This window comes from Nerophis ophidion, linkage group LG13, assembly GCF_033978795.1.
Source record: "Nerophis ophidion isolate RoL-2023_Sa linkage group LG13, RoL_Noph_v1.0, whole genome shotgun sequence".
NCBI lineage: Eukaryota > Metazoa > Chordata > Actinopteri > Syngnathiformes > Syngnathidae > Nerophis > Nerophis ophidion.
Window position 1 is genome coordinate 14,918,275 of NC_084623.1, and position 26,063 is coordinate 14,944,337.

Consider the following 26,063-nt stretch of genomic DNA (forward strand, 5'->3'; position numbering starts at 1 on the left):
CTTGATAAAAATACTGACATATGCAGTTGAGAGACGTTTCATGAGAGCGGAGTGGGTGGGTACCTTTGGAAGGCGGTGCCTTTACCAAAAAAGTTAACATAATTCATAACATTACTCTTTCATCAATGTAAACAATTACGAGGGAAATTTATTGATGTGTTACTTAATAAAAACACTGGCGTAGGCAGTTGAGAGATGCTTCATGAGAGCGGAGTGCTTGTGTTCCTTTAAAAGGTGGTGCTTTTACCAAAAAAATTAACAGAATTCCAAACATTACACTTTCATAAATGCAAACTATTACGAGGGAAAGTAATTGATGGGTTACTTAATAAAAACACTGACATATGCTGTTGAGAGACGTTTCATGAGAACGGAGTACGTGTTTGCCTTTAAAAGGATGTGCCTTTACCAAAAAAGAAACATAATTCCTAACACAACTCTTTTATAAATGTAAACAATTAAGAGGGAAAGTAATTCATGTGTTAATTGATAAAAACACTGACATATGCAGTTGAGAGACGTTTCATGAGAGTGTAGTGCGTGTGTGCCTTTACCAAAAAAGTGAAAAATACCTAAAAATACTCTTTCATCAATGCAAACAATTAAGGGAGACAGTAATTCACGTGGTACTTAATAAAAACACTGGCACAGGCAGTTGAGAGACGTTTCATGAGAGCGGAGTGCATGTGTGCCTTTAAAAAGTGGTCCCTGTGGCCAAGATGTCAATTGCAGCATTTTAGCTCTGCTGTGTTTGTTAGCTTATTGTTAGCCTGTTTGTTATTACCTCTGGTTAATAAAGAAACTGAAACTGCAAGCTTGTCACTTCAGTCATTGATTTGTTGTTCATTATTTCCTTGTAGTAGTGGGAGTGTGTGCGTGTGCAAGCACTTAAAAAGTGGAAAGGGGAGTTCAGAATGACGTCATGTAATTTGGATAAAGTAGGTCTGTAACTTGAATTGACAATAAGGAATCATAAGACAGACAGAAACATGATTGTGCTTGGCGCAGGTAATTACCCAGAAGGTGTCTAGGAGGCGCACTACTCACCACAGGCATGGTGTCATGCAGGACTTTGGGGTAGGACTCAGCCAGCAGTTTGGTCTTCCTGTCCCAACGAGCGCCATCAAGGAAGAGACCACGGATGTAGACACCTGTGTTGCAGAACAGTCATAAATACTTCACTCTACGAGTACTACATGTATTTAGTACTGGTACTGCAAACAGTAGAATGAACTACAGTACTTCAGTAGAATTACACAATAAAACATACAATTATGAACTATAGACAAATGATATTAGTTATCTAGTAGTACGCCAAATATTAATTTAATTAAATATTGTAATGTAAAATAATTTCCCTATATTCAAACGCAGTGTTACTGTTCAAACTGTGTGTAAAGTTTAAGTGGCCAAAATATTAAATAAAACCTCTGCCTTGTTTTTCATGAATACTTAGGCCTACTACGCTACTATATTTCAATTTTGGTCATTATGGTGAAGTGAATTATATTTATATAGCGCTTTTCTCTAGTGACTCAAAGCGCTTTATATAGTGAAACCCAATATCTAAGTTACATTTAAACCAGTGTGGGTGGCAATGGGAGCAGGTGGGTAAAGTGTCTTGCCCAAGGACACAGCGGCAGTGACTCGGATGGCGGACAACAATACTCTTTCATCAATGCAAACAATTATGAGGGAAAGTAATTAATATGTTACATAATAAAAACACTGGCATAGGCAGTTGAGAGACGTTTCATGAAAGCGGAGTGCGTGTGTGCCTTTAAAATGCGGTGCTCTTACCAAAAAAAGTAACAGAATTCCTAACATTACTCTTTCAGAAATGTAAACAATTAAGAGGGAAAGTAATTAATGTGTTACTTAATATAAATACAGGAATAGGCAGTTACGAGATGTTTCATGAGAGCGGAGTGCATGTGTGCCTTTAAAAGGCGGTGCCTTTACCAAAGAAAAGTAACAGAATTCCTAACATTACTCTTTCAAAAATGTAAACAATTACGAGGGAAAGTAATTAATGTGTTACTTAATAAAAACACTGATATATGCAGTTGAGAGACGTTTCATGAAAGCGGAGCGCCTGTGTGCCCTTACCAAAAAAGTGAACAGAATTCCTAACAATACTCTTTCATAAATGTAATGTTTAAGTGGCCAAAATATTGAATATACTTGTTAAATAAAACCCCTGCCTTGTTTTTCATGAATACTTAGACCTATTACGCCACTGTATTTTAATGTTGGTCATTATGGTGTAGTGAAGTGAATTATATTTATATAGCGCTTTTCTCTAGTGACTCAAAGCGCTTTTCATAGTGAAACTCAATACCTAAGTTACATTTAAACCAGTGTGGGTGGCAATGGGAGCAGGTGGGTAAAGTGTCTAGGATGGTGGAAGCCGGGATCGAACCTGGAACCCTCATATTGCCGGCACGGCCACTCTACCGACCGAGCTATACCGCCCCAGAGTGGTACTTGGAGAGCCAAGTGTGTTCAAAATGAAAAAAGTTAAAGAACCACAGATCTAGAGTTTTGTTTCGGTAGTTGTGGGAATGTTGGCATTAATCCGATACTGTGCCATTATTGCAGATACTTTTGAGTATTGATGGGTCAGACGATACTGAAGCATCAGAAGTGATACTGTGACGTGCGATATGTGCGTCACTTTAAGGAAAAACATGAGACCGATTCATCCGCCGCGTCGTTTGATTCTTTTGCCTCACAAGTGACAGCTTGTCTGGAAAGAAGTCAGAAGGGATGATCAAAATGAAACCCAAAAATCCGAAGAGTGGGATTATTTCAATCATAAAGCGCAAAATAATGTTATTTCCTTTTAACTATTTGGTTCATCGACCAGAGCTGCGATTTTTTTTCCTCCCATGCAGCTATTTGTTTAAAAAACCCCCACCAACTATTAATTTAGGAGTGAAATTACTGCCAAAACTCCAAAAACACACAATGATATATTTACTCACACCCGAACGATTGGCAAAATTTTTTTATTTAAATTTTTAAAAAAAAAAGGGAAAAAAACACAATTTTCTGCAAGTAGAAAAATGATTCGCAATTAAAAAACTATTTTCTATTAGTAAAAAAAAAGATTAACTACAAATGTTAACTTGCAGGTTGAGCGTGGAAAACAAGCGCAACCTGTAAGTTAACCTGATTCTTTGTCATTTTTTGCGGATGGCACCATGCGCAAATGCCAGTAACTCTGACGGCCTTAAATTTATCAGGTTCGTGCCTGACAGTTTGGTTATTGTTTTAGTTTTTTCCTCTGCATTTGTCTTTGCTTCCTCTGTGTGTGTTGCATTTCCTCTCAGCGCTCTTATTTTGTTTTTTTTCATGTGTTTCTCCCTGAGCGCTCTTTCCTCTCAGCTGTGGCTGATTGGCACCTGGCCACACCTGGTGTCAATCAGCTCAATCCTATTTTAATCCGCCTTCCCATCCAGTCTGGGCTGGATTATTGTTGTTGCTACCTGTCGTGTTGCGGTAAGCTATATTTGGTAGCGGTTTGTAGCTTACTGTCTTTTGTTCCCTGCTTCCAAGTTTGTTTGTTCATAGCCAAGTTTGTTATCCGCCTTGTGCGCGCTTTTTGTTTGTACCATTTTTGGTTTTGTTCTTGTTTTAGTATTTATATCTTTCTGTCTTTTGTTCCCTGCTTCCAAGTTTGTTTGTTCACAGCCAAGTTTGTTTTCCGCCTTGTGCGCGCTTTTTGTTTATACCCGTTTTTGGTTTTGTTCTTGTTTTAGTATTTGTAGCTTACTGTCTTTTGTTCCCTGCTTCCAAGTTTGTTTGTTCATTGCCAAGTTTGTTATCCGCCTTGTGCGCGCTTTTTGTTCGTACCCATTCGGTTTTGTTCTTGTTTTAGTATTTGTAGCTTACTGTCTTTTGTTCCCTGCTTCCAAGTTTGTTTGTTCATAGCCAAGTTTGTTATCCGCCTTGTGCGCGCTTTTTGTTTGTACCATTTTTGGTTTTGTTCTTGTTTTAGTATTTATATCTTTCTGTCTTTTGTTCCCAGCTTCCAAGTTTGTTAGTTCACAGCCAAGTTTGTTATCCGCCACGTGCGCACTTTTTGTTTGTACCCTTTTGGTTTTGTGCTTGTTTTAGTATTTGTAGCTTACTGTCTTTTGTTCCCTGCTTCCAAGTTTGTTTGTTCATTGCCAAGTTTGTTATTCGCCTTGTGCACGCTTTTTGTTCGTACCCATTTGGTTTTGTATTCACTTCACTTCACTTATTGTTTTAGTATTTGTAGCTTACTGTCTTTTGTTCCCTGCTTCCAAGTTTGTTTGTTGATAGCCAAGTTTGTTATCCGCCTGGTGCGCGCTTTTCGTTTGTACCATTTTGGTTTTGTCTTGTTTTAGTATTTGTAGCTTACTGTCTTTTGTTCCCTGCTTTCAAGTTTGTTTGTTCATAGCCAAGTTTGTTATCCGCCTTGTGTGCGCTTTTTGTTTGTACCCTTTTGGTTTTGTTCTGGTTTTAGTATTTATATCTTACTGTCTTTTGTTCCCCGCTTCCAAGTTTGTTTGTTCATAGCCAAGTTTGTCATCCGCCTTGTGCGCGCTTTTTGATTGTACCCGTTTGTTTGCTCTTGTCTTAGTGTTTTATTAAATCATGTTTTTGTACTCAAAGCCTGCCTCCTTCTCTGCATCTTGGGGTTGGTCACAAACTAACTCTGACAAAATTGACTCAGCACTTGTAGAGTGCAAATTACGGGTGCTCTGAGTGAAAGTGTGTGGATTGCGCAGGTTGGAATATTACTGCCAAAAGTTTTAACTTGAAATAATGTGTTTTTAGACATGCAAATATATATTTTTTTTAAATTTGAAGATAATGATGCAAAATAAGTTAAGAAAAGCAGACACTACTTTTCTGTTATTGGCTGTCGTTGGCTTTTTGTCCGTAATTGTTTCCTGCATCTAACAACTTATTCAACAAAGTAACAACATGAATAACACAACAACAACAAAAACTTTGATCCGATAATGATAAAACGGTTTGTAATATCTCTGATCGATCAGGTTTGGGACGTGGCAAACTCCAAGAGGAGAAGTATTTCTTTCCTAAGTTTCTTCATATGCAGAGAGATGATGAGAAAAAGCATATCAAGATGATGTATGTCAGCGTGATGACATTAGCAGCCTCGCCGCGTTAGCGTGATGGAGCCCGGTTGGGGGTTGATTGAAGGGTAAAGCTGTCTGAGACTTTTGACAGTTTGATGCCCAGCATGGGGCCCACGTCGTCCTGCATGTTGATGCCACGCTGGGATGTTTTCTTCCTATTCAGTCAGCCTACTGTCAGTTAGCATCACATTCTTCTCGTCTTCGCCCACTCTTGCCCTCGTCTTCGGGGAAGTGAGCTTCAACTTGGACTCATTAGTCGTCCTCCCCTTCACTTGATCACGTCTACTTTTCCTCTTATTCCCGCTTCAAAGCAGAAAAGCTAATTTTGCATAAAAACATCAGCTTTGAAATCATTGTGATGGAACAAGAACGAGCATGGAGCGCTAATCAGCAATAACTTGTGATATTATAAGTGTTGATATACAGACTCATTTTTTAATGCATGATGGGCCTAATCTGCAGTGGGAAGGGGGATTCATATGGCCCCATTTGTCACAGTTTACCTGACGCATGAAACGTGACGAATTTGGAGCGCGCCCTATTTAGCTGCCAGATGTTGGTGAATATCTTAAAATGTGGTATGTGTCAATTTCAACTTTCACCAAAGTCTCAGTTGCTATGAAGAGTGACACTTTCCATCATTTTCAGGAGACTGTCATCTCAACCAAACTTACATAAATAAGAAATATTAGACACATTGTCTATTCAGCAATATAATGTTTTACTTTTGTAACTGCTTACCATTTTGTGGTCAATTGTACGGAATATGTACTGTACTTTGCAATTTACTAATAAAAGTATCAATCAATCAATCAATGCTGGATTACTTAAGGGCCTGATTAAAACTAATCAAATTGATGTATTTTTGGACAGTGGGGCAAAAAAGTATTTTTTTAGCCACCGATTGTGCAAGTTCTCCCACTTAAAATGATGACAGAGGTCTGTAATTTTCATCATAGGTACACTTCAACTGTGAGAGACAGAATGGGAAAAGAAAATCCAGGAATTGACATTGTAGGAATGTTTAAGAATTTATTTGTAAATTATGGTGGAAAATTAGAATTTGGTCAACCATTCAAAGCTCTCACTGATGGAAGGAGGTTTTGGCTCAAAATCTCACGATACATGGCCCCATTCATTCTTTCCTTAACACGGATCAATCGTCCTGTCCCCTTAGCAGAAAAACAGCCCCAAAGCATGATGTTTCCACCACATGCTTCACAGTAGGTGTGGTGTTCTTGGAATGCAACTCAATTATTCTTCCTCCAAACACGACGAGTTGAGTTTATACCAAAAAGTTCTAGTTTGGTTTCATCTGACCACATGACATTCTCCCAATCCTCTGCTGTATCATCCATGTGCTCTCGGGAAAACTTTAGACGGGCCTGGACATGCACTGGCTTAAGCAGGGGGACACGTCTGGCACTGCAGGATTTGATTCCCTGTCGGCATAGTGTGTTACACATGGTAATCTTTGTTACTTTGGTCCCAGCTCTCTGCAGGTCGTTCACCAGGTCCCCCCGTGTGGTTCTGGGATTTTTGCTCACCGTTCTCATGATCATTTTGACCCCACGGGATGAGATCTTGCGTGGATCCCCAGATCGAGGGAGATTATCAGTGGTCTTGTATGTCTTCCATTTTCTGATAATTGCTCCCACAGTTGATGTTTTCACACCAAGCTGCTTGCCTATTGTAGATCCACTCTTCCCAGTCTGGTGCAGATTTACAATTATTTTCCTGGTGTCCTTCGACAGCTCTTTGGTCTTGGCCATAGTGGAGTTTGGAGTCTGACTGTTTGAGGCTGTGGACTGGTGTCTTTTATACAAATAACGAGTTCAAACAAGTGCCATTAATACAGGTAACGAGTGGAGGACACAGGTCTGTGAGAGCCAGAGATCTTCCTTGTTTGAAGTGACTAAATAATTATTTTCCACCATAATTTACAAATAAATTCTTTAAAATTCCTACAATGTGAATTCCTGGATTTTTTTTCACATTCTGTCTCTCACCGTTGAAGTGTACCTATGATGAAAATTACAGACCTCTGTCATCATTTTAAGTGGGAGAACTTGCACAATCAGTGGCAGACTAAATACTTTTTTGCCCCACTGTATATACACAACATACATACACATTCATATATGCATGTATATATACATACATACACACAGTATATACACTTACATATATACACTAGCATACATGCACGCTAGAGATGCGCGGAAAGGCAATTATATCATCCGCATCCACATCACCAAAGTCGTCATCCACCCGCCGTCCACCCGAACCAACAATTTATCAGGACCGTACCCGCCCGCAAACCACCCGCTGAAATACATCAGAGGTTGTCCGCCTTTACCACTCACATAGCTATTTAAACCTGTTTCACAGAGTAATGATGACAATTGGAACCACTAACGTTCCCGCGACTGTCCAATAGCGTTCATCCTGTTTACAAGAATATGGACGTGCTATGAAGCCATTGCCTTAGACACCTTCAACAACATGTATGAACCGATTGTTGGTCCGGCAACATGTTGTGTGCAGCTTCCGCAATCACACGTACAAGATTGAAAGGCATACTGGGTGATACAGAGTACACTGATGGTTGTGATATAAACAACTTTAACACTTACTAATATGCACCATGCTGTGAAGCCACACCCAACAAGATTGCCAAACACATTTCGGGAGAACATCCTCACAGTAACACAACATAAAGGCAACACAACAAATACCCATACTCCTTTGTATACGTCACACTTCCTGAATATATTTTACACCCCCGCGCCCCCAACCCTGCCCACCTTACCGACGCAGGGGGGGGTTTGCTGCTAGCGGGGTGTATAAAATAGTCAGGAAGTGTCAGAATACAAAGGATTATGGGTATTTGTTGTGTTACATTTATGTTGTGTTACTGTGAGGATGTTCTCCCGAAATGTGTTTGTCGTTCTTAATTGGTGTGGCTTCACAGCGTGGCGCATATTACTAAGAGTGTTAAAATTGTTTATATCACAACCATTAGTGTACTCTGTGTCACCCAGTATGCCTTGCAATCGTGTGCGTGTTGCCTCGGAAGCCACACACAACATGATGCTGGACTGACAAGCAGATCGTACATGTTGTAGCAAGTGACAAAGCCAATGGGTTTACAGCATGCCCTAATACTTATTATCTGGGTGACTGCTGGCAGTCATTCAAGAGAATAATAATGTCTCCTATTGTCATCTACGCTTTATGACGCAGGTATTAAATGGCACTTTGAATGGCAAAAGAACCATGCACATCAAATATTTCTGGATGGTTCAACCGCCACCCGCCCGAATCTTATTAAAATCTATTTTTTCGTCATGCCAACCGCCCGACCCCGCGGATGAGACCGCAAACCGCGCATCTCTAATGCACGCACACACACGCACACAAACACTACAGTATGTGTGTTCTTCGCACTCCATGCAGTCTGGATGTTATCAATGTATCAGGTAAACTCAAATGCTTGATTGAATCAGCAGAATTTAAAAAAACAAAGCTTTTTTTCCTAATTGAATTAATGAAAATAATCAATGATTCATCGCAGCTTTAATCAGTATCATCAACACTGACCCTGTATTTGCCTGTGTCGGACTGATACCAACAATGTCATAAAAATGCTATAAATTCTTCACTTACATATAGTAAATGTTTTCCAAAAATGTTCACAATATATTGATTTTCACATAATTGCTATACTCCAACAGCATTATTGTCTGCAAAACCACAATAATGATATGCTTAATTTGACCTATAATTAACGGTGTAACTTTTTCATACCCTGTCTTGATCTTACCATCGTCTGGAGCCCTTTTGTACTTGATGTCGTCCAGGACCTCAAAGTCAAAACCAAGCAAGTCAATGGGAACGGTGTGTTTCCTGGCGTAGTTCTGCTGACTGCCAGTGAGGAAGGCCTGCGTGAAGAAGAATCCAGAAACCCAGAATACAGCAGGTGTCCCCTGATCGAACCATTCCTGTACACACAGAAGTGAAGTGAATTATATTTATATAGCGCTTTTCTCTAGTGACTCAAAGCGCTTTACATAGCAAAACCCAATATCTAAGTTACATTTAAACCAGTGTGGGTGGCACTGGGAGCAGGTGGGCAAAGTGTCTTACCCAAGGACACAACGGCAGTGATTAGGATAACGGAAGCGGGAATCGAACCTGCAACCCTCAAGTTGCTGGCACGGCCGCTCTACCAACCGAGCTATGCCGCCCCATGATAACATTAACGTTTGCTTATGTTTCCATATGGTGATTTTTCAGGGCTAATTAGTTGATTATTCAAAACAGTGATTGTGGTACACGAGCTCCACCAAAGAATAACTTGATTAAAGTACTGTGTTATACTTTCCTTTATTCAAACACAGTGTTACTCCTCAAACTGTGTATGTTACAGTGTCCAAAAATATTAAATATACTGTATATCCTTGAATTGCCGCCAGGCATATAGTACGCGCCTGCCTTGAATTACTGCCGGGTCAAACTCGCGTCGCAAAATAATTAGCGCATGCTTAGTATTACCGCCTGGTCAATACCGGTCATTTGAAATCGCATAAAGGGAAGAAGATTAAGAGCTATCCAGTAGGATTTAAGGTCCAAGCTATGCTAAAAAGAACAGTAGGCAGCTATGTTTTATTAATATACCTGTGGAGCTGACGGTCCGACAGACAGGCAGGATGGCGGCGAGGAGACGGCGAGCGAGCGGAGAGGAGGAGCGGAAGAGCGACCTGGACTGAGGTCTTATTGAAAAATAAAGTCAAACTGTTCAAGCCATGTCCTTCCTTGGTGGTCCCGGGAACCCGCAAGACGACGGCTTGAGACCGTCACAATACCGTAGCAGCGTCTGTCAAATATGAGTCATTATATGACTCCCGCCTCCTGGTGGTAGAGGGCGCCAGTGATCCTTCTTGCGACTACTGTGCTGCAGAAGAAGTGACATGAGTGACGTGATATGTGCTGGAGGAGGTAATAAAAGAAGATCTCCATTGAGACAGAGAGACTTTTAAAACTGAAGAAAGATAAGGAAGACTTCTATAAACAAGTTATCAATGCCATGTCAGATCGAGCTGGCATGGACTATATTTATAAGTCTTTAAATAGACTCCCTTTTTAGACCAGTTGATCTGCCGTTTCTTTTCTTTTTCTCCTATGTCCCACTCTCCCTTGTGGAGGGGGTCCGGTCCGATCCGGTGGCCATGTACTGCTTGCCTGTGTATCGGCTGGGGACATTTCTGCGCTGCTGATCCGCCCCCGCTTGGGATGGTTTCCTGCTGGCTCCGCTGTGAACGGGACTCTCGCTGCTGTGTTGGATCCGCTTTGGACTGGACTCTCGCGACTGTGTTGGATCCATTATGGATTGAACTTTCACAGTATCATGTTAGACCCGCTCGACATCCATTGCTTTCCTCCTCTCCAAGGTTCTCATAGTCATCATTGTCACCGACGTCCCACTGGGTCAATATTGTCACCGATGTCCCACTGGGTGTGAGTTTTCCTTGCCCTTATGTGGGCCTACCGAGGATGTCGTAGTGGTTTGTGCAGCCCTTTGAGACACTAGTGATTTAGGGCTATATAAGTAAACATTGATTGATTGATTATAAGTAAAGGTAAGACCATAATAACGTTTTTTTTAATTAAATGTGCATTTCATGATGGTATCCTTACATCACACTCATATTTTTACCGCATGCCTTTGGTAAGTGCCGGAGTGAGAAGAGGTTTTAAAATAATTAGCGCATGCTTACTTTTACCGCATGATTTTGGTAAGCGCAGGAGTGAGAAGAGGTTTTAAATCAATTAGCGCCCCGGCGGCAATTCAAGGAAATATGGTACTTGTTAAATAAAACTGCTGCCGTTTTTTTTATTTTTAATGAATACTCAGGCCTTCTACGCTACTGTATTTCAATGTTGGTCATCATGGTGAACCACGTGTTTTCTGAGGTGGTATTGGGGGAAAAAGCTTGAGACTCACAGTTCCAGGCGTATGAAATAGAGATGCAAAACAGCGCCCACAGAAGAGTTTCAGTCTTGATAGATCCCATTGTGATGATAGCTAAATGATTATATCTGCATCGTCTCCTCCCAGTATTGTGGGCTTTCCCATGACCAGCATATATTCTGCATGTCCATTCTCTTTTTCTTTTGCTCATTTGAAGGATGCAATGTCTGCCCACATGTGCTAATAAGTTTGCACAAGTTTTAATACACGCAAACCTTAACTAGATCAGGCCCTCAATTGTCCATATATATGTGAATAGTTGTTTGTTTTTATGTGCCCTGTGACGGGTATACCTTGCCCAAAGCCAGCTGGAATAGGCTCACATTTACGTCAAGACACACACACACACACACACACACACACACACACACACACACACACACACACACACACACACTCAGCTGATAATGATGAATAGCAAACATTTTTCAGTGCAGTCACACAATGGCTCTTTCATGGAGTCATTAGGAGCCCGAGGTGTTTTGTTGTTGTGGGAATCAAGTGGTCTAATGCAATTCAAGTGTGACAGTTATGACCATGGAAGGTTGGAGAGCGGTGAACAGTGTTTAATAGTGTAGCTCTACATCAGTGAAGTAGCATTACAGTACACAACTGCTGACTTTATTTTATGCCTATTAACCCCCTCCATTTGTTTAGTTGTTTCTCTATTCTTGCATGGTTATCTGCAAATGTTTTCCTCCGGTGATAAAAAAACAAACAAAACTTTTTTAAAGACATTCAGTCTTGAGCAAACATACCTACAGTTTAGTTAAATGCCGTTCTTTTCAGTCCATTCTCTTCCTTGATTATTGACTTAATGCACACGACTCTAAAGCATTTTAAGCAGGAGTAGCCCCAAGATTGTGTCTCTGGACCTATTTAAAGGCCTACTGAAATGAGATTTTCTTATTTAAACAGGGATAGCAGGTCCATTCTATGTGTCATACTTGATCATTTCGCGATATTGCCATATTTTTGTTGAAAAGATTTAGTAGAGAACATCGACGATAAAGTTTGCAACGTTTGGTCGCTAATAAAAAAAGCCTTGCCTAAACCGGAAGTAGCAGACGATGTGCGCGTGACGTCATGGGTTGAGGAGCTCCTCACATCCTCACATTGATTAAAATCATGGCCACCAGCAGGGAGACCGATTCAGACCGAGAAAGCGACAATTTCACCATTATTTTGAGCGTGGATTAGGAAAGTGAGAGTGAAGGACTATAAGAAAAAAAAAAAAAGACAAGGGCAGTGGGAGCGATTCAGATGTTATTAGAGACATTTACTAGGATAATTCTGGAAAATCCCTTATCTGCTCATTGTGTTACTAGTGTTTTAGTGAGATTACTGTATATGGTCGTACCTGTTGGAGAGGTGTGGCCACGGGTGTGGTGACCGCCAGTGTCTCCGAGGGAAGACAAGTTTCTCGATGAGGGGCAGGCAGCCGGGCTGAAATTTTACATTTTATTCCTTCCGCCACGGTGTAAGCATCCAATGGTCGGGGGGCGGCCGGTGGCAGGAGGCAAGAGAGTCCGCAGCTGCAGGAGGAACGACGCAAGCTCTGCGCTCATGTCTACGGTAAGAGCTGACTTATTACCACCATTTTATCACCAAAACCTGCCGATTGACATGTGGTAGGGAACAATGTTCGCTTGACCGCTCTGTTCCATAGTAAAGTTTCACCGTCATCTTTCGGGAATGTAAACAAGGAAACACCGGCTGTGTTTGTGTTGCTAAAGGCGGCCGTAATACACCGCTTCCCACCTACATCTTTCTTCTTTGACGTCTCCATTATTAATTGAACAATTTGCAAAAGATCCAGCAACACAGATGTCCAGAATACTGTGTAATTATGCGATTAAAGCACACGACTTATAGCTGGAAGAAAATGACCGCTACAATCTGTGACGTCACGCGCACCCGTCATCATACGGCGACGTTTTCAGCAGGATAATTCACGCGAAATTTAAAATTGCAATTTAGTAAACTAACCCGGCCGTATTGGCATGTGTTGCAATGTTAATATTTCATCATTGATATATAAACTATCAGACTGCGTGGTCGGTAGTAGTGGGTTTCAGTAGGCCTTTAAGATGATTTGTTATTATCATTGAACTCCCACCCTGAGTTTGAATCATTATACAACCTGTCTCCATTCACTTAAATATGATTATAGACTATGTTTTACACTGCAGATCAAAGTGACTCAAATCTAATTTTTTGTTTTTATTTGATTTTTTCCAGCTGACTGTTTACACTTTAAGTACAAAACCAAAAAAACACTGAAGCTGGCATGTTGCGTAAATCGTAAATAAAAACAGAATGCAATGATTCTTAAATCCTTTTTCAACCTATATTCATTTGAATAGACTGCAAAGACAAGATATTTAACGTTCGAACTGGAGAACGTATTTTTTGCAAATATTAGCTCATTTGGAATTTGGCAACAAGGCAACCTGTTTTAAAAAAGCTGACACAAGTGGCAAAGAAGATTGAGAATGCTGAGGAATGCTCATCAAACACTTATTTGGAACATCCCACAGGGGAACAGGCTAATTGGGAACAGGTGGGTGCCATGATTGGCTATAAAAGCAGATTCAATTAATTGCTTGGTCATTCACAAACATGGAAGGGGCGGGGGGCACCACTTTGTGAAAAAATGCGTGAGCAAATTGTCGAACCGTTTAAGAACAACATTTATCAATGAGCTATTGCAAGAAAATTAGGGATTTCACCATCTACGGTCCATAATATCATCAAAAGGTTCAGAGAATCTGGTGGAATCACTGTACGTAAGCGGCAAGGCCGTGACCTTTGATTCCTCAGGCGGGAATTCCTCAAAAAACAGACATCAGTGTGTAAAGGATATCACCATACGGGCTCAGGAACACTTCTGAAAACCATTGTCAGTAACTACAGTTCGTCGCTACATCTGTAAGTGCAAGTTAAAACTCTACTATGCAAAGGGAAAGCCATTCATCAACAACACCCGGAACTGCTGGCGGCTTCTGTGGGCCCGAGCTCATCTAACATGGACTGATGCAAAGTGGAAAAGTGTTCTGTGGTCTTGATGAGTCCACATTTCAAATTGTTTTTGGAAACTGTGGACGTCGTGTCCTCCGGACCAAAGAGGAAAAGAACCATCCGGACTGTTATAGGCGCAAAGTTCAAAAGCCAGCATGTGATGGTATGGGGGTGTATTAGTGCCCAAAGCATGGGTAACCCACACATCTGTGAAGGCACCATTAATTTTGAAAGGTACATACGTCTTTTTCATGGACGCCCCTGCTTATTTCAACAAGACAATTCCATGCCACATTCTGCACGTGTTACAACAGCGTGGCTTCATAGTAAAAGAGTGTGGGTACTAGACTGGCCTGCCTGTAGTCCAGACCTGTCTCCCATTGAAAATGTGTAGAGCATTATGAAGTGTAGAATACAACAATGGAGACCCCGGAATGTTGAACAACTTAAGCTGTACATCAAGCAAGAATGGGAAATAATTCCACCTTAAAAGCTTCAAAAATTGGTCTCCTCAGTTCCCAAACGTTTACTGAGTGTTGTTAAAAGGAAAATCCATGTAACACAGTGGTAAAAATGCTTCGTGCCAACTTTTTTGCAATGTATTGCTGCCATTAAATTCTAAGTTAATGATTATTTGCAAAAAAAATAAGTTTCCCATTTGGAACATTAAATATCTTGTTTTTGCCGTCCATTCAATTGAATATAAGTTGCAAATCAGGATGCAAATCATTGTATTCTGTTTGTATTTATAAATTACACAACATGCCATCTTTATTGGTTTTGGGTTTGGTGGCGACTTGTCCAGGGTGTACTACGCCTTCTACCCGAATGCAGCTGAAATAGGCTCCAGCACCCCCCCGCAACCATAAAAAGGACAAGCGGTAGAAAATGGATGGATAGATGGGTTTTGTAAAATGTGATTTTTATCAGACTCTACTGTAAACGTGCACAGGCCCCAGTGTGGTTCCAATGTGGCCTCGAGGTCACATGCATTCACGCTTTGACACTTTTATCACCCTCAATAGTCACCATCTTGGCGAGTTGATGGAATAACTTGAGTGGTTACAGTTCACAATCAAAAGAGAAAGAAGCAAAATAGCCAGAGGTACACAGCAGGGGTGTGGGAAAAAATCGATTCGAATTTGAATCGCGATTCTCACGTTGTGCCATTCAGAATCGATTCTCTTTTTTTTTTTTTATCGATTTTTATTTTTATATTTATTTTTTTAGCAATCCAACAAAACAATACACAGCAATACCATAACAATGCAATCCAATTCCAAAACCAAACCTGACCCAGCAACACTCAGAACTGCAATAAAAAGAGCAATTGAAAGGAGACACAAACACGACACAGAACAAACCAAAAGTAGTGAAACAAAAATTAATATTATCAACAACGGTGTCAATATTACTTATAATTTCAGCAGAGCAGTGATTAAAAATCCCTCATTGTCATTATCATTAAACATTTATAAAAATTTTAAAATCAGAACAATCGTGTCACAGTGGCTTACACTTGCAACGCATCTCATAAGCTTGACAACACACTGTGTCCAATGTTTTCATAAAGAAGAAATAAGTCATATTTTTGGTTCGTTTAATAGTTAAAACAAATTAACATTATTGCTATCAATTGATAAAACATTGTCCTTTACAATTATAAAAGCTTATTTTTTTTATATCTACTACTCTGCTAGCATGTCAGCAGACTGGGGTAGATCCTGCTGAAATCCTATGTATTGAATGAATACAGAATTGTTTTGAATTGGAAAAAATATAATTTTTGAATCGAGAATCACGTTGAATTGAAAAAAATCGATTTATAATCGAATCGCGACCCCAAAAATCGATATCGAATCGAATCGTGGGACACACAAAGATTCGCAGCCCTAATACACAGTATTCTTATTGAAGCGTACTGACTACGTGTATTTGTATTGAACCGTTTCGGTACGGGGGTTTCGGTTCGGTACGAGGGGTGTATCGAACGAGTTTGTAAGCTAAAGTCTTAACAAGCTGCTCTGCGGCTGCCTCTGAGCAGTGAGCACCCAGCATTGTCCCGCCCACACAGCCATCTGATTGGTTACATACAAAGCCAATCAGCAGTGCGTATTCAGACCGCATGTTGTCAATGCTCCGGAGTCGAGATGAGCAGATATTTTTAGCAGGTGAGCAGCTGACATCGTACACTCCCCAAATTATAAAAAAACACTTCCCAGTCACAACTATTGCAAACATCACTATGAGCCCGTTGACCTTCTAGAAACTTAAACTGCAGCCCAGCTCTCACATAGTTCTGGGTTGAGGTGAACGCTTATTAGCTTTTAGCGTTACGTTAGCTCATTTTGCTGTGTGTGTGTGCGTGCGTGCGCGTGTGTATAATTAAAGTCAACTACAGGCTTCCCAAATGCTGTAATAAATTAAGCATGATGAGTTGACTTGAAACTGTTTAATGTTGCACTTTTTATATGTAGAAGAAAGGTTTTGTCATTTTATTTAATCAAAGCAACAACTTGAGACAGTTTAATGTGGATTAACGTGGGCAGAATTATTATAGTGTTCCCAATGTTAAAAGGATAAAGCCATTGTTTACAAATTTGGTAAATAACCAAAAAATGTATATTTTGTTGTTTTCTTATTGTACCGAAAATGAACCGAAACGTGACCTCTAAACCGAGGTACGTACCGAACCGAAGTTTTTGTGTACCGTTACACCCCTAGTACTGACGAATGGAAGTACTCGATTTGAGACACAGCAAGTGTGTTTCTGTACCTGCAAGAACTGAAGTCGCTCCATGAAGTCGTTGATGTAACTTCCCAGGGGTTTGAGGCTCGGGTAGGACTTTTTCATCCACATGCCAGGGATTTTGCCCTTCAGGATGCTGCTTACTACTTCCTCCAGCTCAGAGGACATCACAACCAGTCCCTGCACAGAACGGCATGCAACTCACTTCATTTCCACACACAAACAGCGACTTAAGTTTTTCTCCGGCTTCAAACTTTTTTGTGGTAGATATACGAAAACAGCACGAGTCTTTTAATAACAACGTCGGAGCTCATTTCCCTTCAATCTGGCGTGTCTTACTTACTCGTCTCAGAAGGAGACGAGACGTATGTGCACTAAAGTGGGTGAAGACACCCACAAAAGCATGTTTGAATGGTGCATAATGAGGCATGTAACTCTCCTACTGTATGCAGCCAGGATGAAAATCCCCTCACTGCAGACTGTGTCACACTGCAAGTGTACTCTTCACTTATAACGAAGAGTACACATCAGTGCACTTATTTTTAGAATATGTCATTTTCTCAAAAAAAAAAAAAAGTGTTCTAATGTGACCTGAAAATACCAACTTGAGGTTTTGGAAATGGCTTTCACTATTTAGGGAACAGTTTTATTTTCTAGGCAACTTTTTTTAACATTTAGACTTTGCATTCCGGACTGTGAGCCGTTGTTTTTCCTACGCTTTGAACTAGAGATGTCCGATAATATCGCCCGATAAATGCTTTAAAATGTAATATCGGAAATTATCAGTGTCGGTTTCAAAAAGGAAAATGTATGACTTTTTAAAATACAGAGCGCCAATAAACCTGAACGTCTTTGCCTTTGCGTGCCGGTCCAATCACATAATACCTACGGCTTTTCACACACATACTTTGTCATCAGCCATATAGGTCACACTGAGGGTGGCCGTATACAGGACTGTCTCAGAAAATTAGAATATTGTGATAAAGTCCTTTATTTTCCGTAATGCAACTAAAAACATGAAAATGCCATACATTCTGGATTCATTACACATCAACTGAAATATTGCAAGCCTTTTCTTATTTTAATATTGCTGATTAGGGCATACAGCTTAAGAAAACTCAAAAATCCTATCTCAAACCGAGTAAAAAAATAAGATTTATAACAGCAAAACAAAATCAAACATTTGAAAATGTCAATTAGTGCACTCAGTACTTGGTTGGGAATCCTTTTGCACGGATTAATGCATCAATGCAGCGTGGCATGGAGGCAATCGGCCTGTGGCATTGCTGAGGTGTTATGGATGCCCAGGATGCTTCAATAGCGGCCTTCAGCTCATTTGCATTATCGGGTCTGGTGTCTTTCAGCTTCTTCTTCACAATAACCCACAAATTCTCTATGGGGTTTAGGTCAGGAGAGTTGGCAGGCCAATGGAGGACAGTAATGCCATGGTCAGTACACCAGTTACTGCTGGTTTTGGCACTGTGAGCAGGTGCCAGATCATGCTGGAAAATTAAATCATCATCTCCATAGAGCTTTACAACAGATGGAAGCATGTACACAGCTGCATTGACTCTGGACTTGATGAAATACAGTGGACCAAAACCAGCAGCTGACATTGCTCCCCAAACCATTGCTGACTGAGGGAACTTCCATTGTCTAGAGTTCAGGAGTGGCTTGACCATGGGTATATGGCTATTGAAGCTGTATCTGTTGAAAAGCTCTATGGAGATGATGATTCTTGACAGGACTAATTATGATATAGTATTGGCAACACTAAATTGGCCCTAGTGTGTGAATGTGAATGTTGTCTATCTGTGTTGGCCCTGTGATGAGGTGGCCACTTGTCCAGAGTGTACCCCGCCTTCCACCCGAATGAAGCTAAGATAGGCTCCAGCACCCTTCGTGACCCCGAACGGGACAATCGGTAAAAAATGGATGGATGGATGCAGCTCCTCTCTGAGCTGCTACCTTACCGTGGTAGAGGAGTTTGCGTGTCCCAATGATCCTAGGAGCTATTTTGTCTGGGGCTTTCATGCCCCCTGGTAGGGTCTCCCAAGACAAACAGGTCCTAGGTGAGTGATCAGACAAAGAACAGCTCAAAGACTTCTATGGAATTACAACAAAATGAACCCAGATTTCCCTCGCCCGGACGCGGGTCACCGGGGCCCCGCTCTGGAGCCAGGCCCGGAGTTGGGGCACGATGGCGAGCGCCTGGTGGTCGGGCCTGTCCCCATGGGGCCCGGCCGGGCACAGCCCGAAGAGGCAACGTGGGTCATCCCTCCAAAGGGCTCACCACTCATAGGAGGGGCCATAGAGGTCGGGTGCATTGAGCTGGGCGGCAGCCGAAGGCAGGGCACTTGGCGGTCCGATCCTCGGCTACAGAAGCTGGCTCTTGGGACGTGGAACGTCACCTCACTGGGGGGGAAGGAGCCTGAGCTAGTGCGCGAGGTAGAGAAGTTCCGGCTGGATATAGTCGGACTCACCTCGACGCACAGCAAGGGCTCTGGAACCAGTTCTCTCGAGAGGGACTGGACCCTCTTCCACTCTGGCGTTGCCGGCAGTGAGAGGCGACGGGCTGGGGTGGCAATTCTCGTTGCCCCCCGGCTCAAAGCCTGCACGTTTGAGTTCAACCCAGTGGACGAGAGGGTTGCTTCCCTTCGCCTTCGGGTGGGGGGACGGGTCCTGACTGTTGTTTGTGCTTATGCACCAAACAGCAGTTCAGAATACCCACCCTTTTTGGGTACACTCGAGGGAGTACTGGAAAGTGCTCCTCCGGGTGATTCCCTTGTCCTACTGGGAGACTTCAACGCTCATGTTGGCAACGACAGTGAAACCTGGAGAGGCGTGATTGGGAAGAATGGTCGCCCGGATCTAAACCCGAGTGGTGTTTTGTTATTGGACTTTTGTGCTCGTCACGGATTGTCCATAACAAACACCATGTTCAAACATAAGGGTGTCCATATGTGCACTTGGCACCAGGACACCCTAGGCCGCAGTTCCATGATCGACTTTGTAGTTGTGTCATCGGATTTGCGGCCTTATGTTTTGGACACTCGGGTGAAGAGAGGGGCGGAGCTTTCTACCGATCACCACCTGGTGGTGAGTTGGCTGCGATGGTGGGGGAGGATGCCGGACAGACCTGGCAGGCCCAAGCGCATTGTGAGGGTCTGCTGGGAACGTCTGGCAGAGTCTCCTGTCAGAGAGAGTTTCAATTCACACCTCCGGGAGAACTTTGAACATGTCACGAGGGAGGTGCGGGACATTGAGTCCGAGTGGACCATGTTCCGAACCTCTATTGTCGAGGCGGCTGATTGGAGCTGTGGCCGCAAGGTTGTTGGTGCCTGTCGTGGCGGTAATCCCAGAACCCGTTGGTGGACACCAGCAGTGAGGGATGCCGTCAAGCTGAAGAAGGAGTCCTATCGGGTTCTTTTGGCTCATAGGACTCCGGAGGCAGTGGACGGGTACCGACGGGCCAAGTGGTGTGCAGCTTTAGCGGTCGCGGAGGCAAAAACTCGGACATGGGAAGAGTTCGGGGAAGCCATGGAAAACGACTTCCGGACGGCTTCGAAGCGATTCTGGACCACCATACGGCGCCTCAGGAAGGGGAAGCAGTGCACTATCAACACCGTGTATGGTGCGGATGGTGTTCTGCTGACTTCGACTGCGGATGTTGTGGATTGGTGGAGGGAATACTTCGAAGACCTCCTCAATCCCACCAACACGTCTTTCTTTGAGGAAGCGGTGCCTGGGGAATCTGTAGTGGACTCTCCTATTTCTGGGGCTGAGGTGGCTGAGGTAGTTAAAAAGCTCCTCGGCGGCAAGGCCCCAGGGGTGGACGAGATCCGCCCGGAGTTCCTTAAGGCTCTGGATGCTGTGGGGCTGTCTTGGTTGACAAGACTCTGCAGCATCGCGTGGACATCGGGGGCGGTACCTCTGGATTGGCAGACCGGGGTGGTGGTCCCTCTCTTTAAGAAGGGGGACGGGAGGGTGTGTTCCAACTATCGTGGGATCACACTCCTCAGCCTTCCCGGTAAGGTTTATTCAGGTGTACTGGAGAGGAGGCTTCGCCGGATAGTCGAACCTCGGATTCAGGAGGAACAGTGTGGTTTTCGTCCTGGTCGTGGAACTGTGGACCAGCTCTATACTCTCGGCAGGGTTCTTGAGGGTGCATGGGAGTTTGCCCAACCAGTCTACATGTGCTTTGTGGACTTGGAGAAGGCATTCGACCGTGTCCCTCGGGAAGTCCTGTGGGGAGTGCTCAGAGAGTATGGGGTATCGGACTGTCTTATTGTGGCAGTCCGCTCCCTGTATGATCAGTGTCAGAGCTTGGTCCGCATTGCTGGCAGTAAGTCGGACACGTTTCCAGTGAGGGTTGGACTCCGCCAAGGCTGTCCTTTGTCACCGATTCTGTTCATAACTTTTATGGACAGAATTTCTAGGCGCAGCCAAGGCGTTGAGGGGTTCCGGTTTGGTGGCTACGGGATTAGGTCTCTGCTTTTTGCAGATGATTTAGTCCTGATGGCTTCATCTGGCCGGGATCTTCAGCTCTCACTGGATCGGTTCGCAGCCGAGTGTGAAGCGACCGGAATGAGAATCAGCACCTCCAAGTCCGAGTCCATGGTTCTCGCCCGGAAAAGGGTGGAGTGCCATCTCCGGGTTGGGGAGGAGACCCTGCCCCAAGTGGAGGAGTTCAAGTACCTAGGAGTCTTGTTCACGAGTGGGGGAAGAGTGGATCGTGAGATCGACAGGCGGATCGGTGCGGCGTCTTCAGTAATGCGGACGTTGTATCGATCCGTTGTGGTGAAGAAGGAGCTGAGCCGGAAGGCAAAGCTCTCAATTTACCGGTCGATCTACGTTCCCATCCTCACCTATGGTCATGAGCTTTGGGTCATGACCGAAAGGATAAGATCACGGGTACAAGCGGCCGAAATGAGTTTCCTCCGCCGTGTGGCGGGTCTCTCCCTTAGAGATAGGGTGAGAAGCTCTGCCATCCGGGAGGAACTCAAAGTAAAGCCGCTGCTCCTCCACATCGAGAGGAGCCAGATGAAGTGGTTCGGGCATCTGGTCAGGATGCCACCCGAACGCCTCCCTAGGGATGTGTTTAGGGCACGTCCAGCTGGTAGGAGGCCACGGGGAAGACCCAGGACACGTTGGGAAGACTATGTCTCCCGGCTGGCCTGGGAACGCCTCGGGATCCCCCGGGAAGAGCTAGACGAAGTGGCTGGAGATAGGGAAGTCTGGGCTTCCCTGCTTAGGCTGCTGCCCCCGCGACCCGACCTCGGATAAGCGGAAGATGATGGATGGATGGATGGATGGATGGATATTGATTTATTGTATTTAAGCCGCACTCCCCAAATTTGGGAAGAAAATTTGTATTTTCCATATATTAGCCACACCGGACTATAAGCTTCCACTAGCTGAAGAAGCTTGCTCTCCAATCAGTTAAACAGACTCCATAACGCCATGGTGACGTTTTGACGAATTTACTGAGGAATTTGTGAAACTGAAACATTACAAAATGATGCCTTTGTAAGTTAATAATACTAACAAAGACATTCATAACATAATATAGCACGTACAACTATGCATGAAAACACTCCTACAGATATCACACATGGGACAGTTTAGTAAGTAAGAATTGTTTTAGTTATATTGTAAAATTAAAAAATGTTGCTTGGGAGTGATGAATGAAGAATCCATCCTTTTTATCGTCATTCAAATTTGAACTTTACAGCACAGATAAGAACGAAATTTTGTTACATAAGCTCTTGGTAGTGCAGGATAAAAAAAAAAGCAATAAGGTTCATAGAAACGCTATGTGCTAAGCTACAATGAGTTGATTAATGAGGACTCTGACTTAAACAAGTTGAAAAACGTATTCGGGTGTTACCAATTAGTGGTCAATTGTGCACTCTACTTCCCATTATAGAAAGCACTAAACTGAAGAACATTGCAGCACCTGCAGTGAGAAAATTTGTGCAAGAGATGGCATCATGGCACAAACAATAAAACACCTTCTCAGTGTATTTTCATTTAGTTTTTGTTTTTTTAAACTATATTTATGATGGCCCCCAGCAAAGAATGATCCATAAATTAACTGCTCCGTCTTATTAACCGCAGGGTTCAAAGTGTATGAAATAAGTTACAGCCTGTAGTCCGGAATTTACAGGACATTGAATGAGTTAGCATCTTTAATTAACAAAATGCATCAAAGGTGTCTTAAAATTTTAAGATATATAGATAGATAGTACTTTATTGATTCCTTCAGGAGAGTTTAATATGTATGCCATGCACATTATTTTATTTGAAATTCGTATTTATTAGAGCAGGGGTCGGGAACCTTTTTGCCTGACAGAGCCAAGAAGCCAAATATTTGAAAATGTATTTCCGTAAGAGCCATATAATATATTTTTTTAACACTGAACACAACAAAACGCGTGCATTTTTAAGTCAGACCAACATTTCTAGAGTATAAAAGGTCTCTTATTCTTTGTAATAACATTGTTATTCTGAAGATAACTGTGGAGGGGGTTGGCCTGCGGGCCTGCAGCGAAGCAGGATTTGCCAGGACCGGCCTTGAAATTAGCGACCCACCTGGGCCTTGTTATCTAATCACCTGTCGCTATGTTATAAGCAGCAACCAGGAGGAGAGACGGGGTTGGGGCTGGAGCCAGTGTGCGAGCGAGAACGAAAGAGAAAAAGACAATTGCTGGAAAGCAACTGAGGGACTGGTTGAAAAATAAAACAATATTGTAACCCTGAAACAGGGTCTCATGACGTTGCTTGGTGGTCTGAAGAACCCCCAGGACGGCAAGCCCCACATTAACCAATAATGAATAAATAACTTCTTACCATTAACGCAACTTCTTGAACAGGTGCGGTAAAAATGGATGGATGGATGGATTAAAAATGCACAACAATGTTTTATATTTTGAACATCATTTTTAACACTGTGATTACAAGTGGAATTATTCCTTACTTATCGTGTTAAGCAATGTAAGCTCAGATTTATCCGAGAGCCAGATGCAATCATCAAAAGAGCCACATCTGGCTCGCGAGCCATAGGTTCTCTACCCCTGTATTGGAGGGTGGCAGAGGGGTTAGTGCGTCTGCCTCACAATACGAAGGTCCTGCAGTCCTGGGTTCAATCCCAGGCTCGGGATCTTTCTGTGTGGAGTTTGCATGTTCTCCCCGTGAATGCGTGGGTTCCCTCCGGGTACTCCGGCTTCCTCCCACTTCCAAAGACATGCACCTGGGGTTCGGTTGATTGGCAACACTAAAGTTGGCCTTAGTGTGTGAATGTGAGTGTGAATGTTGTCTGTCTATCTGTGTTGGCCCTGCAATGAAGTGGCGACTTGTCCAGGGTGTAGTCCGCCTTCCGCCCGATTGTAGCTGAGCTAGGCGCCAGCGCCCCCCGCGATCCCAAAAGCGAATAAGCGGTAGAAAATGGATGGTTGGATAGAGAACTACCTCACAGTTTTTATTTTACATTTGATTTTAAAAATGACCGCAGATTTGGGGAGATAAAGCATATTCTCCAATTTTTTGTCCTAAATTAAGCATTTTTAAGCATACAAATGGCAAAATAAACTGAAAATATCAATACTCTAGTGGTATTGGGCAGGAGAGGAGACCAAACCACTCAAAACGTGCTGTTCAGTATTGTGGCCACTGATTGGCTCAGCCAGCATTACTTTAGTGCAGTATTTCTTAACCGTTGTTGGGCTGTGAGCGCCTGCCAAAGGCCACAAAAAATGATCTGTTTCTCAGCCGTATGGGCCGCAGCGGTACTGAGTTGTAATGCACTGGCTTTTCATTGTCAGTCTCAGAGGCTCAACAAAAAGAATATCATATTTTTTTATGTTTCACACACATTTTGTCTAGCGGGAAACAAAGCTACTGTAGCGCGGACACAATGTATCTGGTTTAATTAGCAGAGTTCCCACTGTAATCAGTCCATGTACAATATTGCTTTACAGAACATAAATTGTAAAATCAATAAAGATTCATCCTCCTGGCCTCACTTTTGATCAAAAAAAGCATAGCCTAATTAGTCCGGTTTGGCTGGCGGCGGCAGTGTGCGTGTGCTCGTCTGTGTGTACCTTTATGGCTTTCTGAAGATCCACGCAGGAGTCGCGGATGGTGGCGAGCAGATTGTTAAAGCGGCCCATCTCCTGCACCAAGACCGTGTTCATGCTCTCGTTGTAGCAGGTGGGAAAGCGTAACATCACAACCTCCAAGTCGAAGTCGGGGGGTAACTTGCTCAGGATGTCAGCCGCCACTTCAAACACCATATCGTCGGAGGATTTGGCGTCTCCGCCTGATGAGCGGGACTGAAACGGAGAAAGAGAGCAAGAGAGGATGAAAAGGACTCTCATTGGTTTGATGTTTATTGCTGATTGAATGATCATATTTTTTTTTACATGTAAAATCCTTTCATTTCCTCAGTGCGCCTTATAACCCGGTGCCCCTAATGTACGGAATCATTTTGGTTGTGCTTATCGACCTTGAAGCCATTTTATTTGGTACATGGTGAAATGATAAGTGTGACCAGTAGATGGCAGTCACACATAAGAGATACTTGCAGACTGCAATATCACTCTACGAAACACATACTTGCCAACCATCCCGAATTTTCCGGGAGACTGCCGAAATTCAGCGCCTCTCCTGAAAACTCCCGGGACAAATTTCCACCCGAAAATCTCCCAAAATTCAGGTGGAGTTCGAGGCCACGCCCCCTCCAGCTCCAAGCGGACCTGAGTGACGTGTCGACAGTCTGTTTTCACGTCCGCTTTCCCACAGTATAAAGAGCGTGTCTGCCCAATGACGTTATAACTGTAAAATGATCGAGGGCGAGTTCTTGGTTTCTTATGTGGGTTTATTGTTAGGCAGTTTCATTAAAGTCCTCCAAGCCCGGTAATAACACACAACAACAGCAGTCACATTTTCGTGTACCGTAAAGCAGTTCGTCTGCCGTGAGCATTAATGTTGTGAACTTGTGACAGGACAATACTGCCATCTACTGTACATAGAATAGAATGTAGAATAGAATATTTAATTCGGCACCACAGTTCGCGCACAATGATAATAATAAATAATATACATAATATATTATGTATATAAT

General features: G+C 42.9%; 1 protein-coding gene across 1 annotated transcript in view; it reads right to left on the minus strand.

Moving 5' to 3' along the window:
• The window catches only part of dnah7 (dynein, axonemal, heavy chain 7), a 196,503-nt gene that overhangs the window by 9,220 nt on the left and 161,220 nt on the right, over positions 1-26,063 (minus strand). The window contains exons 62-65 of the mRNA XM_061918446.1: positions 25,042-25,272; positions 16,967-17,119; positions 8,962-9,139; positions 1,048-1,151 (exon numbers count right to left, since the gene is read on the minus strand). Coding sequence (XP_061774430.1) covers positions 1,048-1,151; positions 8,962-9,139; positions 16,967-17,119; positions 25,042-25,272 — 666 coding nt within the window. The remainder of the gene's footprint in view (positions 1-1,047; positions 1,152-8,961; positions 9,140-16,966; positions 17,120-25,041; positions 25,273-26,063) is intronic.